Here is a 16,861-nt window from a genome sequence, read left to right on the forward strand (position 1 = left end):
CGCGCGGCGGGCGCGAGGAGGAGCGATCGGTGAGTCGGTGAGGGGGTTTTATTCATCCGTCGTGATTCGTTTTTTTTTTTTTTTTCACTTGTACGTGTCGTTTATGGAGCGGGTGGGCTGCGGATCGGCCACCGGGTGTGATGTGACCGGTTCGGCGGACCGGAGAACAGCAGGGCTGCGGTGGAGCGCGCGCGACCGGATTCATGTCGCGTGATGGTCGGTCGCTCTTTTCCTCACGGACATTCTCGCTCGACGATATAAAGGCCACCTATGGAAACCGGGGATCAGAATTTTAGGAAAAAGCCAAACGTGTGATCCTCTATCCTTTAATTTTCAACCGCTCGTTTCTTTGATCATCATCATCATCATCACCGGGATGGATTGATTTAATCGACGTCTAATCTTAATCTGAAGCCCAGACTGGTTTGTTAAGCACTTGGATCGGTTTTAATCGCTCATTGTTGGAATAGATTCATGGATGTGCGCGCGGACAGCGGCACCGGGGACACGCGCACGCCACCGCTCGACCGGCAGCGGTTTGGGAACGTGAGGGATTGTGATTTTCTCCAGGAACCTTCATCAGGCTCGCGCTGGATCAGCTGGATCAGGCCAGAATGAGTGAAGATGAATGGCAGAACGTTCAGTTCCCCACTGAGTGTCACTCAAGTCAATCATAATCAGTTGAGTTAGTATGTAGGTCCAGGTTGAAGTGACCGGCACGTTTGTCTTCCTTCTCGGTCAATTCATCGGCCCTTTGTTGGCTCCAACTCCTCTAGGGCCCTGTTCGCTCTCTCAGGCTCCACGTTTCTCCTTACTTTGTCCCCTTAAATTTACAAATATTTACTTCCTATACATCAAGAGGAAAGGGGGCTCCCCTTTCGTAGAATGCGGCAACATGGGAGTGTTTGAGCGCGGGGTGCAGATGCTCCTGACCACGGTGGGCGCTTTCGCCGCCTTCAGTCTGATGACCATCGCTGTGGGGACGGACTATTGGCTGTACTCGCGCGGCGTGTGCAAAATAAAGAGTAGTAACGAGAACGAGACCGGCAAGAAAAACGAGGAGGTGATGACCCACTCGGGCCTGTGGAGGACGTGCTGTCTGGAAGGTAGGAGCTCCGCGAAGAATCGCTCGCAATCCCGCCGTTGTTACGCATCTTTATAGCCTATAATCTGGGTAACGCATTACAAGTAACACAAGTTACGTAATCCGATACTTTTTTCCAAGTAACTAGTAAAGTAACGCAAGAACGTAATCTGATTACTTTTTCAAGTAACTAGTAAAGTAACGCAAGTTACGTAATCCGATACTTTTTTCCAAGTAACTAGTAAAGTAACGCAAGAACGTAATCCGATTACTTTTTTCGAAGTAACTACTAAAGTAACACATTACTTTTAAATTTACAACAAAATATCTTAGTTACTTTTTCGCACTACAAATAACACAAATTATGTGTAACTAGTAAAGAAACGCAAGTTATGTAATCCGATTACTTTTTCAAGTAGCTAGTAAAATAACACAAGTACGTAATCCGATACTTTTTCAAGTAACTAGTAAATTCACCCAAGTTACGTAATCCGATACTTTTTCAAGTAACCAGTAATATCACCCAAATTACGTAATCCGATACTTTTTCAAGTAACTAATAAAGTAGCGCAAGTATGTAATCCGATTACTTTTTCAAGTAACTAGTAAAATAACCCAAGTTACGTAATCCAATACTTTTTCAAGTGACTAGTAAAATAACGCAAGTACGTAATCCGATTACTTTTTTCAAGTAACTAGTAAAGAAACGTAAATTACGTAATCCGATTACTTTTTCAAGTAACTAGTAAAATAACGCAAGTACGTAATCCGATTACTTTTTTTTAAGTAACTAGTAAAATAACGCAAGTAGGTAATCTGATTACTTTTTCATGTAACTAGTAATGTAGCGCATTACTTTTAAATGGACAAAATATCCTAGTTACCTTTTTAAATAAGTAACACAAGTTACTTTGTTCTCGCATGTATTGTCTGATTGTCCTCATGTTGAGAGTTGTGTGAACATGATCTTAATATAGCACAAAAAAACATTCAGCATTCCTCAAAAGGAATAAAAACAGTGAAATGCAAACTCAGAATATTACGCAAACAAGTAGGTAAATGTTAAATTACACAAATACAGACATCACATTTGTGTTTCATTTCTTCTCGTTCATCCTATTCTTCTACGATGCAGAACGACAGCACGGCTGAAAGGTTTGTTTAAGCTGCGCCCTCTACTGTACACGCGTGAATCTGCATTTATTACTCAGTTCACTTTTGGTGTGAAAGGGCATTAACATTTGCCAAAAATATAACTTTGTTATTATTAAAAAACAAAGCAAGCTCATCCCAGGTGAGGAAAAGTAACACAACACATCACTTGACATGAAAAGTAACTAAGTAATGGCAGTTACTTTTTTTAGAGAGTAACACGTTACTTTTAAAAGTAACTGAACACAGAGTACGATAAAAGCATCACCTTAGTCTATATGACTCCCCAGCTAAAAGGGAACATTTTGTCAAGGTTCTCTCAACGTTATGAACAAACGTTCTTCCAGTAACGTTAAAAGAACGTTCGTTCAGTGTTATTTGGTCTTTAATAATGTTCTCAGAATGTTTGCACAAAAACATCATTTATACATCGCTCATGGAACGTTCAGAGAACATTCTAAAGTAACATCCCATAATGTTTGAAGAATGATACAATGGAACGTTCCATTAACGTTCTCATAACCAAGAGAAAACGATTTTAAAACATAGGCGTTTTGAGAACATACGTTTTCATAACTTAACGTTCCGTTAGTAAAACGTTCTTAGAACATATATTCGTCAGCGAAGTCATGTGACAGTTGTGTGTGAGAAACGGGTCCATGTTTAAGTCATTATTCACTGAGAATCTTCAGAAGGCTTCATTTCAATAGTGCTTCATATAATTCAGATTGATTTCACAGTAATAAACAGGAAAATAATCTAATCAAATATGAGAAAAACTTCAGATTCAGTTCAATATCTGTATATAGCTCATTAAAGGCACAATATGTAAGATAGATATGTGGATTAAAATATCCCAAAGCCACTAGATCAGTGTTATATATTGTGTTGACTTTATCCCAAATGTTTCCAAGAATGTTTAAATCCAGTGATTTTAACCAGGAGGGTTAGTGTGTGTGTGCTTCGCCTATCAGTGACATCATCCCCCGGTGTTATTGTGTAGTAACCATGGCAACACTAGCGGTGCTTTAATATCTGATGTGTTTTATTAGACACTGTTTGGATCATTGATGGACAGAAACTCCTCATTGTTCTCCAGCTCAACACAGTTAGTCTGATTGTGTAAATCTGCTGTTGTTGATTTACCCAGAATGCCATGTTTTACTGCCTCATATGATCTCGCTCACTGCAGTGTGAACAAGTGTCTCATAGTAGCATTACAACATCACTTTAACACACTCACATGTGTGTGAGAGGATCAAACAGAGTTGCGTTACACACACATGAGCGGAAGAAGCGCTCGCGGCAGAATTAAAGCTCCGCCCACTCAAGAGTCAAGACACGCCTTTGACTTGAAAAAGAGACGGAAAATTACACACTGTGCCTTTAACATATGATGAAACAAGTTCAATTCAGCTCTAGAGATGACAATAGTGATGCTTTAATGTCCTTTTAATGATTCTTACACATTTCACCTCTGAAATGACACACTGATTTAAACACACACTTCCTGTTTGATGCACAGTGTGATTGACAGCTGTCAATCAGAGTCTCCGCAGCCGGTTCAGTGTCTGCCGTGTTCAGATATGAGGGTTTAAAATATTAATGAATACTTGCACAGAAAACACCAAAGAATTATGTGCAGAACGGGCTGTACCATTTAGGTTTTTGGCTGTAAGAATACAGTGGAAGCCAAGGAACAATAAAACATAAAATAGGAAACTTTTATCTCTCAATTCTGAGTTTTGTCTTAGTCTTTGTGAGCCTCACACACACTTTGCGGGTTCATATGACGAATCTGATCAGTGAAGCCCGACTCCAGTTTATTCTCATTCATTTCTGGTTTATTTCAGAAACATTAGTCAGAGGGAAGGATTAGTATTCAGCACCACTTGTCTTTTCATTTCCTGTCTTATGTTTAGTGATCTCTTGGTTTAATGTGCAGAACTGAGTAATTGATGGTTTGTTTATTATGTAAAGCAGCACATGCATGTCTTTGGTGTCCGAACATGAACCATGTGTGATCATAATAATGAAACAAACCAAACGGTAAAATATTCACAGCTCATGTTTGGCTATTGTTCTCTTTACGTTATGGAAACGTTATTTCTAAACACACAAAATGTCCCGTTTTTTATGTTCTCTGAACGCTCCGAAACATTTAAAAAAAATGTCCAACTGAAACGTTCCATGAACGATGAATACATGTGTGTGTGATAACGTTTTGAGAACATTATGAAAGACCAGATTACATTGAACGAATGTTCTATTAACGTTACCGGAAGAACATTTATTCATAACTTTGAGAGTAACTAGTAAAGTTATGCATTACTTACAACTTATAACAAAATATCTTAGTTACTTTTGTCGCAGTACAATTAACGCAAGTTATGTACTCCGATTACTTTTTTCAAGTTACTAGTAAAGTAACACATTATGTAATCCGATTACTTTTTTCAAGTAACTAGTAAAGTAACAAGTTTTTTTCAAGTAACTAGTAAAGAAACGCAAGTTTTTTTCAAGTAACTAGTAAAGTAACGCAAGTTTTTTTCAAGTAACTAGTAAAGTAACACAAGTTATGTAATCCGATTACTTTTTTCAAGCAACTAGTAAAGTAACACGTTTTTTCAAGTAACTAGTAAAGTAACGCAAGTTTTTTTCAAGTAACTAGTAAAGTAACGCAAGTTTTTTTCAAATAACTAGTAAAGTAACACAAGTTATGTAATCCGATTACTTTTTTCAAGTAACTAGTAAAGTAACACAAATTTTTTCAAGTAACTAGTAAAGTAACGCAAGTTATGTAATCCGATTACTTTTTTCAAGTAACTAGTAATGTAACACAAGTTTTTTCAAGTAACTAGTAAAGTAACGCAAGTTTTTTTCAAGTAACTAGTAAAGTAACACAAGTTATGTACTCCGATTACTTTTTTCAAGTAACTAGTAAAGTAACGCAAGTTTTTTTCAAGTAACTAGTAAAGTAACACAAGTTATGTACTCCGATTACTTTTTTCAAGTAACTAGTAAAGTAACGCAAGTTTTTTTCAAGTAACTAGTAAAGTAACACAAGTTATGTACTCCGATTACTTTTTTTCAAGTAACTAGTAAAGTAACACAAGTTATGTACTCCGATTACTTTTTTTCAAGTAACTAGTAAAGTAAAACAAGTTATGTACTCCAATTACTTTTTTCAAGTAACTAGTAAAGTAACGCAAGTTTTTTTCAAGTAACTAGTAAAGTAACACAAGTTATGTACTCTGATTACTTTTTCCAAGTAACTAGTAAAGTAACACAAGTTTTTTCAAGTAACTAGTAAAGTAACGCAAGTTTTTTTCAAGTAACTAGTAAAGTAACACAAGTTATGTACTCCGATTACTTTTTTTAAGTAACTAGTAAAGTAACACAAGTTATGTAATCCAATTACTTTTTCAAGTAACTAGTAAAGTAACACAAATTATGTACTCCGATTACTTTTTTCAAGTAACTAGTTAAGTAACACAAGTTATGTACTCCGATTACTTTTTTTAAGTAACTAGTAAAGCAACACAAATTATGTAATCCAATTACTTTTTTCAAGTAACTAGTAAAGTAACACAAGTTTTTTTCAAGTAACTAGTAAAGTAACGCAAGTTTTTTTCAAGTAACTAGTAAAGTAACACAAGTTATGTAATCCGATTACTTTTTTCAAGTAACTAGTAAAGTAACACAAGTTTTTCAAGTAACTAGTAAAGTAACGCAAGTTTTTTTCAAGTAACTAGTAAAGTAACGCAAGTTTTTTTCAAGTAACTAGTAAAGTAACACAAGTTATGTAATCCGATTACTTTTTTCAAGTAACTAGTAAAGTAACACAAATTTTTTCAAGTAACTAGTAAAGTAACGCAAGTTATGTAATCCGATTACTTTTTTCAAGTAACTAGTAATGTAACACAAGTTTTTTCAAGTAACTAGTAAAGTAACGCAAGTTTTTTTCATGTAACTAGTAAAGTAACACAAGTTATGTACTCCGATTACTTTTTTCAAGTAACTAGTAAAGTAACGCAAGTTTTTTTCAAGTAACTAGTAAAGTAACACAAGTTATGTACTCTGATTACTTTTTCCAAGTAACTAGTAAAGTAACACAAGTTTTTTCAAGTAACTAGTAAAGTAACGCAAGTTTTTTTCAAGTAACTAGTAAAGTAACACAAGTTATGTACTCCGATTACTTTTTTTAAGTAACTAGTAAAGTAACACAAGTTATGTAATCCAATTACTTTTTCAAGTAACTAGTAAAGTAACACAAATTATGTACTCCGATTACTTTTTACAAGTAACTAGTTAAGTAACACAAGTTATGTACTCCAATTACTTTTTTTAAGTAACTAGTAAAGTAACACAAATTATGTAATCCAATTACTTTTTTCAAGTAACTAGTAAAGTAACACAAGTTTTTTCAAGTAACTAGTAAAGTAACACGTTATGTAATCCGATTACTTTTTTCAAGTAACTAGTAAAGTAACACAAGTTTTTTCAAGTAACTATTAAAGTAGCACAAGTTTTTTCAAGTAACTAGTAAAGTAACGCAAGTTATGTAATCCGATTACTTTTTTCAAGTAACTAGTAAAGTAACGCAAGTTATGTAATCCGATTACTTTTTTCAAGTAACTAGTAAAGTAATGCAAGTTATGTAATCCGATTACTTTTTTCAAGTAACTAGTAAAGTAACGCAAGTTATGTAATCCGATTACTTTTTTCAAGTAACTAGTAAAGTAACGCAAGTTATGTAATCCGATTACTTTTTTCAAGTAACTAGTAAAGTAACGCAAGTTATGTAATCCGATTACTTTTTTCAAGTAACTAGTAAAGTAACGCAAGTTATGTAATCCGATTACTTTTTTCAAGTAACTAGTAAAGTAACACAAGTTATGTAATCCGATTACTTTTTTCAAGTAACTAGTAAAGTAACGCAAGTTAGGTAATCCGATTACTTTTTTCAAGTAACTAGTAAAGTAACGCAAGTTAGGTAATCCAATTACTTTTTTCAAGTAACTAGTAAAGTTCTATTAACGTTACTGGAAGAACGTTTGTTGATAACGTTGAGAGAACCTTGACACAGCGTTCTACACCAGTTATGCATCATGTGCTATCGTGTATAATACGTCCCCTGACTCTTTCTGTGACAATTCTGCGGAGGGTCAATCTCTTTTGTGGTCAGCTGGAGCACGAGTGTCCTCGGGGCCGCTTGATGGCCTGTTGTGTCACTGTCAGCGGTGACCTCTGACCTGTGTGACCTCGCTGACCTCACATTCTCTGTGCTCTCGTGTGGCCAGGTTTGATTTAAATGTCAGTTTATTCTGTCATGGAGTAGAGCTGCAGAAATGATACTTACGCTGTTAATGAAATGTATGATGGTTTCCACAGAAATATGAACTGATAATAATCATAAGTGTGTGTTGAGCATCATATGAGAATGATCAGTGAAGGGTCATGTGACACCGAAGACTGGAGTAATGATGATAAATTCAGCTTTGATCACAGGAATAAATGACACTTTACTATATATTATAGTAGGAATAAGGATTCTGCGTGTTTATAAATAAGTAAAAGAATCAGCCAATCAGCTTCAAGGATCTCATGACGAGCAGTGGGAATCATTTCATTATGAAGACACACATCTCTCTCTCTCTCTCTCTCTCTCTCTCTCTCTCTCTCTCTCTCTCTCTCTCTCTCTCTCTCTCTCTCTCTCTCTCTCTCTCTCTCTCTCTCTCTCTCTCTCTCTCTCTCTGTCTCTCTCTCTATCTCTCTCTCTCTCTCTCTGTCTCTCTCTCTCTCTCTCTCTCTCTCTCTCTGGTCTGAAGAGGTCTGAGATCAGGATGGTTTCATCTCTCCCTGGAGATTCGCAGATAAAGCTTTTAACCTTTGACCCCTCAGTTGCTATGGATACAGGCCAAATGGGTGGTTTAGCAGGTCTAGCATTTTGGTAATTGACTAATCTCTCACTTTATTTATTTGACTACAGTTTTTCTCAATTGCTAAAACACTAAACCCTATTGTCTGAACCAAATGCTCAGTTGCCTGAACCCTCTGATTGAATCAATCACTCTTTTGGCAAAACCATAAGCACTTTTCACCTGTTTCGACACAACTTGTCAACACATTTTCATTGTGATGCACCTGTGCTGTATAAGGGTGAGCACAGGTGACAAAAGTCAAACACAATTAAAGCACAGATGTCACCACTTGAACACAACAACTCAAAGTTGATCACACTTGTGGCTAATGATGTGAGGGAACATATACAGTCAGCAGTTCAGAGAGCACTGGTTTGTGAGGCCCTACAATGGATAGAAATCTGAGAGGAAGAGTTTGTGTGAGAGGAGGTCAAGGAGGTCGAGGAGGTCAAGGAGGTCAAGGAGGTCGAGGAGGTTGAGGTGGTCGAGGAGATCAGCGAAGACAAAGAACAGTAATTCCTGATGAAATCAGAGCTACTGTAATTGACCATGTTCTTGTCCATGTATGAGCATGAGGGAGGCTGGACAAAAGGTACAACCAAACATCCGTAGATTCACTGTGTCCACCATAATCCAGAGATTTAGAGAAGAGAACAGGTAATTACCTTTTTTTGACATTATAGTACAGTATGTAAATGTTGACAGCAATTACTGTATGACATACTATATACTGTCCCACAGTATACTGTAAGTAAATATATGTTTCAGTACACCACTGTACCATATACTGTAGTATTGTAATGGAGGGTTGGTCTAACTGTTCGTAGGCCGAGTATTTCATGTATATTTTTGTACTTTATTTTCACATGGGCTTACTGTACACAAGTGGCAAACGCATAAGATTTCTGTTTTGTCTTTTTGTCCAAGTGCTAAATGAACAGGTTTTTTTGTTTGTTTTGCAACATGCATTTAGCCTACAGTGAACAATAAACATGTATTTCTCCAGCTTCATGTCCTGAGCATTGTGTTTTCTATTTTTCTTCGTAGTGTTTAGTGACTGTTCAGCAGTGTTTTTAATTTTGATTGACGCGGGGCACGATTTGACAACATAGTTCAGTTTTGAGCACAGATTGAACTGTTTTGAGGTGAAAGTTTGGTTTTGAAAGAAGAGTCTGAGGTTTTGTGAATGTAGCTTGAAAATTGGGTTTTGTGTTCACAGTTTAGAGAAAAGCAGAGCAGCTTTCAAGAAATGTGTCTTAGCAATCGAGAAAAACTGTAAGAGTTTCACACATTCACTCCTCCGTCATTCCTTCATCATTCCTTCATCATTCCTTCATCATTCCTTCATCATTCCTTCATCATTCCTTCATCCTTTCTTCATCATTCCTTCATCCTTTCTTCATCATTCCTTCATCATTCCTTCATCCTTTCTTCATCATCACATTGATATCCAGTTACAGTTACCGCTCTCGTTTCCGTGCACATTATTTGTATTGGTTATTGATTTTATTGATTAGTTGTTGCAGATGTAAATGAGGCCACTCGCTCGTTCTCTCCTTTATTGCTGATGTGTGTGTTCAGGGACGAGCTCTGGGTCTGATCCAGCGGGAGACCATCAAAATGAGCTCATCGACATCTGTGTCAGAGGAGACACACACACACACACACACACACTCACACACACACACACACTCTCACACACACACACACACACACACTCTCACACACACACACACACACACACTCACACACACACACACACACACACACACACACACACACACTCACACACACACACACACTCTCACACACACACACACACACACACTCTCACACACACACACACACACACACTCACACACACACACACACACACACACACACACACACACACACACACACACACACACACACACACACACACACACACACACACACACACACACTCAAACACACACACACACACACACACACTGGCCCTGTGTGGTCGTCACCTTTCAGCGGGTGTGAAATGTCCTCAGTGGAGCTGGAAACATCTCAATACCCGTCTGTCTGTCTGTCTGTCTGTCTGTCTGTCTCACTGATGCAGTGAGACAGGTGATGATACAGTGAGAAGGGTGATGATGCAGTGAGACAGGTGATGATGCAGTGAGACAGGTGATGATGCAGTGAGACGGGTGATGATACAGTGAGAAGGGTGATGATGCAGTGAGACAGGTGATGATGCAGTGAGACGGGTGATGATACAGTGAGAAGGGTGATGATGCAGTGAGACAGGTGATGATGCAGTGAGACGGGTGATGATGCAGTGAGACGGGTGATGATGCAGTGAGACAGGTGATGATGTAGTGAGACGGGTGATGATGCAGTGAGATGATGCAGTGAGACAGGTGATGATGCAGTGAGATGATGCAGTGAGACAGGTGATGATGCAGTGAGATGATGCAGTGAGACAGGTGATGATGCAGTGAGATGATGTAGTGAGACAGGTGATGATGCAGTGAGACAGGTGATGATGCAGTGAGACAGGTGATGATGCAGTGAGATGATGCAGTGAGACAGGTGATGATGCAGTGAGACGGGTGATGCAGTGAGACAGGTGATGATACAGTGAGAAGGGTGATGATGCAGTGAGACAGGTGATGATGCAGTGAGACAGGTGATGATGCAGTGAGACAGGTGATGATGCAGTGAGACAGGTGATGATGCAGTGAGACGGGTGACGATGCAGTGAGAAGGGTGATGATGCAGTGAGAAGGGTGATGATGCAGTGAGAAGGGTGACGATGCAGTGAGACGGGTGATGATGCAGTGAGAAGGGTGATGATGCAGTGAGACAGGTGATGATGCAGTGAGACGGGTGACGATGCAGTGAGAAGGGTGATGATGCAGTGAGACAGGTGATGCTGCAGTGAGACAGGTGATGATGCAGTGAGACGGGTGATGCAGTGAGACAGATGATGATGCAGTGAGACAGGTGATGATGCAAGACAGGTGATGATGCAGTGAGACAGGTGATGATGCAGTGAGACAGGTGATGATGCAGTGAGACCGGTGATGATGTAGTGAGACAGGTGATGATGCAGTGAGATCGGTGATGATGTAGTGAGACAGGTGATGATGCAGTGAGACAGGTGATGATGCAGTGAGATGATGTAGTGAGACAGGTGATGATGCAGTGAGGCTGTTGTATTAGCATGAGACAGAGCTGCTGACAGACAGACAGACAGACAGACAGACAGACAGACAGACAGACAGACAGACGGGTATTGAGATGTTTCCAGCTCCACTGAGGACATTTCACACCCACTGAAAGGTGACGACACACACACACACACACACACACACACACACACACACACTGGCCCTGTGTGGATGTGTCGTCACCTTTCAGCGGGTGTGAAATGTCCTCAGTGGAGCTGGAAACATCTCAATACCCGTCTGTCTGTCTGTCTGTCTGTCTGTCTGTCTGTCTGTCTGTCTCACTATATCTGATTCTTCACAAATGCTGGGAATGGCAGTGTTTGTGCATCATCTGATGATGTCATCAGGACTGAAGCATACATGCTGCTTCATCCTACAGATATTAGTGACGTGTGTGTGTGTGTGTGTGTGTGTGTGTGTGTGTGTGTGTGTGTGTGTGTGTGTGTGTGTGTGTGTGTGTGTGTTTGATCTCAGAGATCAGTGGAATAGGGGTAATCCTGTCAGACACACTCCTAATCACTTACACTCTCTCACACACACTCACGTGTGGAGAACAGCGAATTATGTAATGCAGTTATGCAACATACATACAGCAAAACAGAGAGAGAGAGAGAGAGAGAGAGCGAGAGAGAGAGAGAGAGAGAGAGAGAGAGAGAGAGAGAGAGAGAGAGAGAGAGAGAGAGAGAGCGAGAGAGAGCGAGAGAGAGAGAGAGAGAGAGAGAGAGTGTGTGTGTGTGTGTACAGAGAAGTGCAGGGGAAGAGAGATTGTGTGACAGGGGTCAGAGGTCAGCGCTCACAAACCTAATATTTCATATTATTTGATTTATATTTGTAGTCCTGAGAGAGTTTTGCTGAATTTATCGTCATTACTCCAGTCTTCAGTGTCACATGACCCTTCACTGATCATGATAATATGAGGATCTGATGCTCAACACACACTTATGATTATTATCAGTTCATATTTCTGTGGAAACGGATACAATTTATTTCTCAGGATTATTATAAATGTCACTTCTGATCAAGTTATTAATGTCAGACTGTCTTTCTCAGGTAATTTTAAAGGCATGTGTAAACAGATCGATCACTTTCCTGAAGACGCGGACTATGAAGCCGACGCATCAGAGTATTTCCTGCGTAAGTCAAACATGCGTGTGTGTGTGTGTGTGATGATGGTGAGATGAAGAGCGTGAGAGAGAGCGAGAGAGAGAGAGAGAGAGAGAGAGAGAGAGAGAGAGAGAGAGAGAGAGAGAGAGAGAGAGAGAGAGAGAGAGAGCAGATAATGGTTTGGTGCTCAGAGCTGCTGCTGCTCTTTTAAGTGTTTAATTAGGTCACTTATTTCTATAAATATTTCTCTGCAGTTTATATGGGTCAAAACTCTGAAATGCCCCGCACTCATCCTCATCTCTTCATCCTCAGAATTAAAGAGACACAGATGCTGTAGTATCAAACACACACACACACACACACACACACACTCTACATCTCTTGATTAGAGGTCGAGGGAAGGACATGAATAATTAATAATGCCGTGTGTGATGAAGGAGAGACAGATCTGAACTGAACGGAGGATGTGTGTATGCGTGCCAATCAGATGATGAAGGTCATGAGTGCCGTTCAGCAGTGTGTGTGTGTGTGTGTGTGTGTGTGTGTGTGTGTGTGTGTGTGTGTGTGTGTGTGTGTGTGTGCAGGTGCGGTTCGGGCCTCCAGTATTTTCCCCATCCTCAGTGTCATCCTGCTGTTCATGGGCGGACTCTGTGTCGCCGCCAGCGAGTTCTACAAGTCTCGACACAACATCATCCTCAGCGCAGGAATCTTCTTTGTATCCGCAGGTGAGTGTGTGTGTGTGTGTGTGTGTGTGTGTGATGGTATAAACATAGGTCCAGTTCCTCCACACCAAACTCCTCATCCATGTCTTTATGGAGACGCTTTGAGCACTGGAGCAGTCATGCTGGGACAGGAAGGGGCCGTCCCCAAACTGGGCCCACAAAGTTGGGAGCATGAAATTGTCCAAAATGTCTTGGTGAAGCATTAAGAGTTCCTTTCACTGGAACTAACCCCTGCAAAACAACCCCACCCCCATAATCCCCCCTCCACCAAACTTTACACTTGGTACAATACAGTCAGGCAAGTCCCATTCTCCTGGCAACCACCAAACCCAGACTCGTCCATGGGATTGTCAGACAGAGAAGCGTGATTGGTCACTCAGAGAACACGTCTCCACTGCTCTAGAGTCCAGTGGCGGCGCACTTTACCCCACTGCATCCCACGCTTTGCATTGCACTTGGTGATGTAAGGCTTGGATGAGCCGCTCGGCCATGGAAACCCATTCCATGAAGCTCTACACACTGTTCTTGAGCTCATCTGAAGGCCACAGAAGTTTGGAGGTCTGGAGCTCTTGACTCTGCAGAAAGTTGGCGACTTCTGTGACCCTCAGCATGCGCTGACCCCGCTCTGTGACCCTCAGCATGCGCTGACCCTGCTCTGTGACCCTCAGCATGCGCTGACCCCGCTCTGTGACCCTCAGCATGCGCTGACCCCGCTCTGTGACCCTCAGCATGTGCTGACCCCGCTCTGTGACCCTCAGCATGCGCTGACCCCGCTCTGTGACCCTCAGCATGCGCTGACCCCGCTCTGTGACCCTCAGCATGCGCTGACCCCGCTCTGTGACCCTCAGCATGCGCTGACCCCGCTCTGTGACCCTCAGCATGCGCTGACCCCGCTCTGTGACCCTCAGCATGCGCTGACCCCGCTCTGTGACCCTCAGCATGAGCTGACCCCGCTCTGTGACCCTCAGCATGAGCTGACCCCGCTCTGTGACCCTCAGCATGAGCTGACCCCGCTCTGTGACGGTCTGACCCCGCTCTGTGACCCTCAGCATGCGCTGACCCCGCTCTGTGACCCTCAGCATGCGCTGACCCCGCTCTGTGACCCTCAGCATGCGCTGACCCCGCTCTGTGACCCTCAGCATGCGCTGACCCCGCTCTTTGTGGCTGAGTTCCTGTTGTTCCCAATCGCTTCCACTTTGTTCTAATCCCACTAACAGTTGAGTGTGGAATATTTAGTGTAATATTTGGTCTTATTGCACAGGCTTTAGTTCTCTGAGCTCCTGAGAGCGGCCCATTCTCTCACTAATGTGTGTAGAAGCGAACACACACACACACACACACACACACACTCCTGAGAGCGGCCCATTCTCTCACTAATGTGTGTAGAAGCGAACACACACACACACACACACACACTCCTGAGAGCGGCCCATTCTCTCACTAATGTGTGTAGAAGCGAACACACACACACACACACACACACACACTCCTGAGAGTGGCCATTCTCTCACTAATGTGTGTAGAAGCGAACACACACACACACACACACACACACACACTCCTGAGAGCGGCCCATTCTCTCACTAATGTGTGTAGAAGCGAACACACACACACACACACACACACTCCTGAGAGCGGCCCATTCTCTCACTAATGTGTGTAGAAGCGAACACACACACACACACACACACACACACTCCTGAGAGTGGCCATTCTCTCACTAATGTGTGTAGAAGCGAACACACACACACACACACACACACACACTCCTGAGAGCGGCCCATTCTCTCACTAATGTGTGTAGAAGCGTCTGCAGGCCTAGAGCTGGAGTTACACAGCTTACTCATATAGTGTATGTCACAAAAAATGAGCTTTCAGTAAAAATGTAATTGGGCGCAGTTCATTCGATTCCAGTAAAGCTTCAGAGGTCACAGTGATTGGATTTGTGATTTACAGTTGAGATTTTCTCTCTCAAATATTACACACACACAATTACAGCTGCATAATTTATCAAATTGGCGCAGAAAACAGGAATCAAGCGAGTCTTTGCTTTAGGCCAGACCTGAGAAAATGGCAGTAAAATCTATGTTTTGAAGCTTTGCCAACAGAATGAAAGCCAATTAACAGAGACTGCATCATTTTAGAGTTAAATGGCCCTGGGAGTAAAACTAGCCGTTTAATGGGTTTCAATGGGGACATTTTTGTCCAAAAGATCCTGAGAGGAACTATTTCATGTTGCTTGTGTAAAATAGATTTATTAAAGGAAACGGGGGTGAAATATTCCTAAAGAAATACACACACGTGCCAAAATGTATGCAGTTGGCATTAACACGGGCACAATGAACTGAACAAGACAAAAGAGATCACAACTGCCATATATAAAATTATAATTGTATTTTCTATTTAACCCTCTGGGGTTCTTCGGCTCAAAAATGACCCCCATAGGAAATGAATGGACCCGAAGGTCCCGAGTGTGACCCATAAATGAAGAACCCCAGAGGGATAAATGCACATTGCCTTTTATTGTTACTCATGGAAACCAAAAATAAATCCCTATCATTCAATCCCGATTACTCCCTATAATCATCTCCTCACATAAGAGCTAACTCTGCACTGAAATATTGCTGTATTCATACTTACACAACTTTACTACGATAAACACTTTAAACAAATAACTGCAGTCCTATTGTTGATGCGACAATCTATCATAAATCCCAAAGGGGAAATATATGACTGCACAATTCCACTGGGGAAACATTGATATTTTCTTAATTTACTGTAAAATTAGATATATATATAAATATCTAATTTAATTATCAAAGACGCTGCAAAAAAATCCCCCTTGAGAAGAGACGATCAGAAATGAGGTTAATAGAGCAGTTTCTGGAGCGAGGAAAGAGACGATCAAATGTCATGTGACTTAAACACAGCACATCATTGGCTACCTCAAGGCCCGCCCTTTTAATTCCCAGTGCAATTTATTGTATTTTTTTCCTGGATAACAAGGAAATTAATTGATATTAATTGTTGCCATATGGCAACTCCATACCATAAAGGGTTAAAAAAAACAATTTTAAAAACTGAGAACATTCAGAAATTACGTTTATATAATGTAAACTAGTGAACATTTCTCGGAACATTTACGATTCTTTTGTTTCAAATCAACAAACAAACAAAACAAGCCCTGAAAACTGATAAAAACACACATTATTTAGACACTTGGTATTTAATCTTGATAATTAATATAGATTTTACTTCCAATAAAACATGTACAATGGGTTTGTAAAGGTGTTTTTGTTGCATGTACACTGTTCTGACCACTGTTCTTGAAATCGGACATTGTGTTACCATGGAAACGTTACTCTAAATTCTTCTAGCGGGCTCCTCCCCCTAGTGGGCGGAGTCATGTTTCATATCACAACAATTATTTTAACTACTTTATAATTAAAATCTTTTCTAATCTTGACACATATCGTCGGAAAGCTCTGAGTCTCAAGGGTTCATATCTGGGGACTGTTTTGTGATGGAAGTGACATTTGGAAAGAAATTTACAGGAAAATGCATCAAAAAAACAATCAATGGAAAGTGTGACACCCGGTGGCTGTTTTTGGTACAGCGCCCTAAACAAAATCTCATGGGGACTTCAATTTTTGTGATATCAACTTCAAATTT

General features: G+C 40.7%; 1 protein-coding gene across 1 annotated transcript in view; it reads left to right on the forward strand.

Annotated features, from left to right (window-relative positions):
* Positions 1 to 889: 889 nt before the first annotated feature.
* cacng2b (calcium channel, voltage-dependent, gamma subunit 2b) overlaps positions 890 to 16,861 on the forward strand; it is a gene marked incomplete at its 3' end in the record, with an annotated part of 20,515 nt that continues 4,543 nt past the window's right edge. Inside the window, exons 1-3 of the mRNA XM_079840845.1 lie at positions 890 to 1,106; positions 12,414 to 12,497; positions 13,052 to 13,192. Coding sequence (XP_079696971.1) covers positions 896 to 1,106; positions 12,414 to 12,497; positions 13,052 to 13,192 — 436 coding nt within the window. The 5' untranslated portion in view covers positions 890 to 895. The remainder of the gene's footprint in view (positions 1,107 to 12,413; positions 12,498 to 13,051; positions 13,193 to 16,861) is intronic.

Source organism: Gobio gobio, assembly GCF_949357685.1.
Source record: "Gobio gobio genome assembly, chromosome: 17".
Taxonomy (NCBI): domain Eukaryota; kingdom Metazoa; phylum Chordata; class Actinopteri; order Cypriniformes; family Gobionidae; genus Gobio; species Gobio gobio.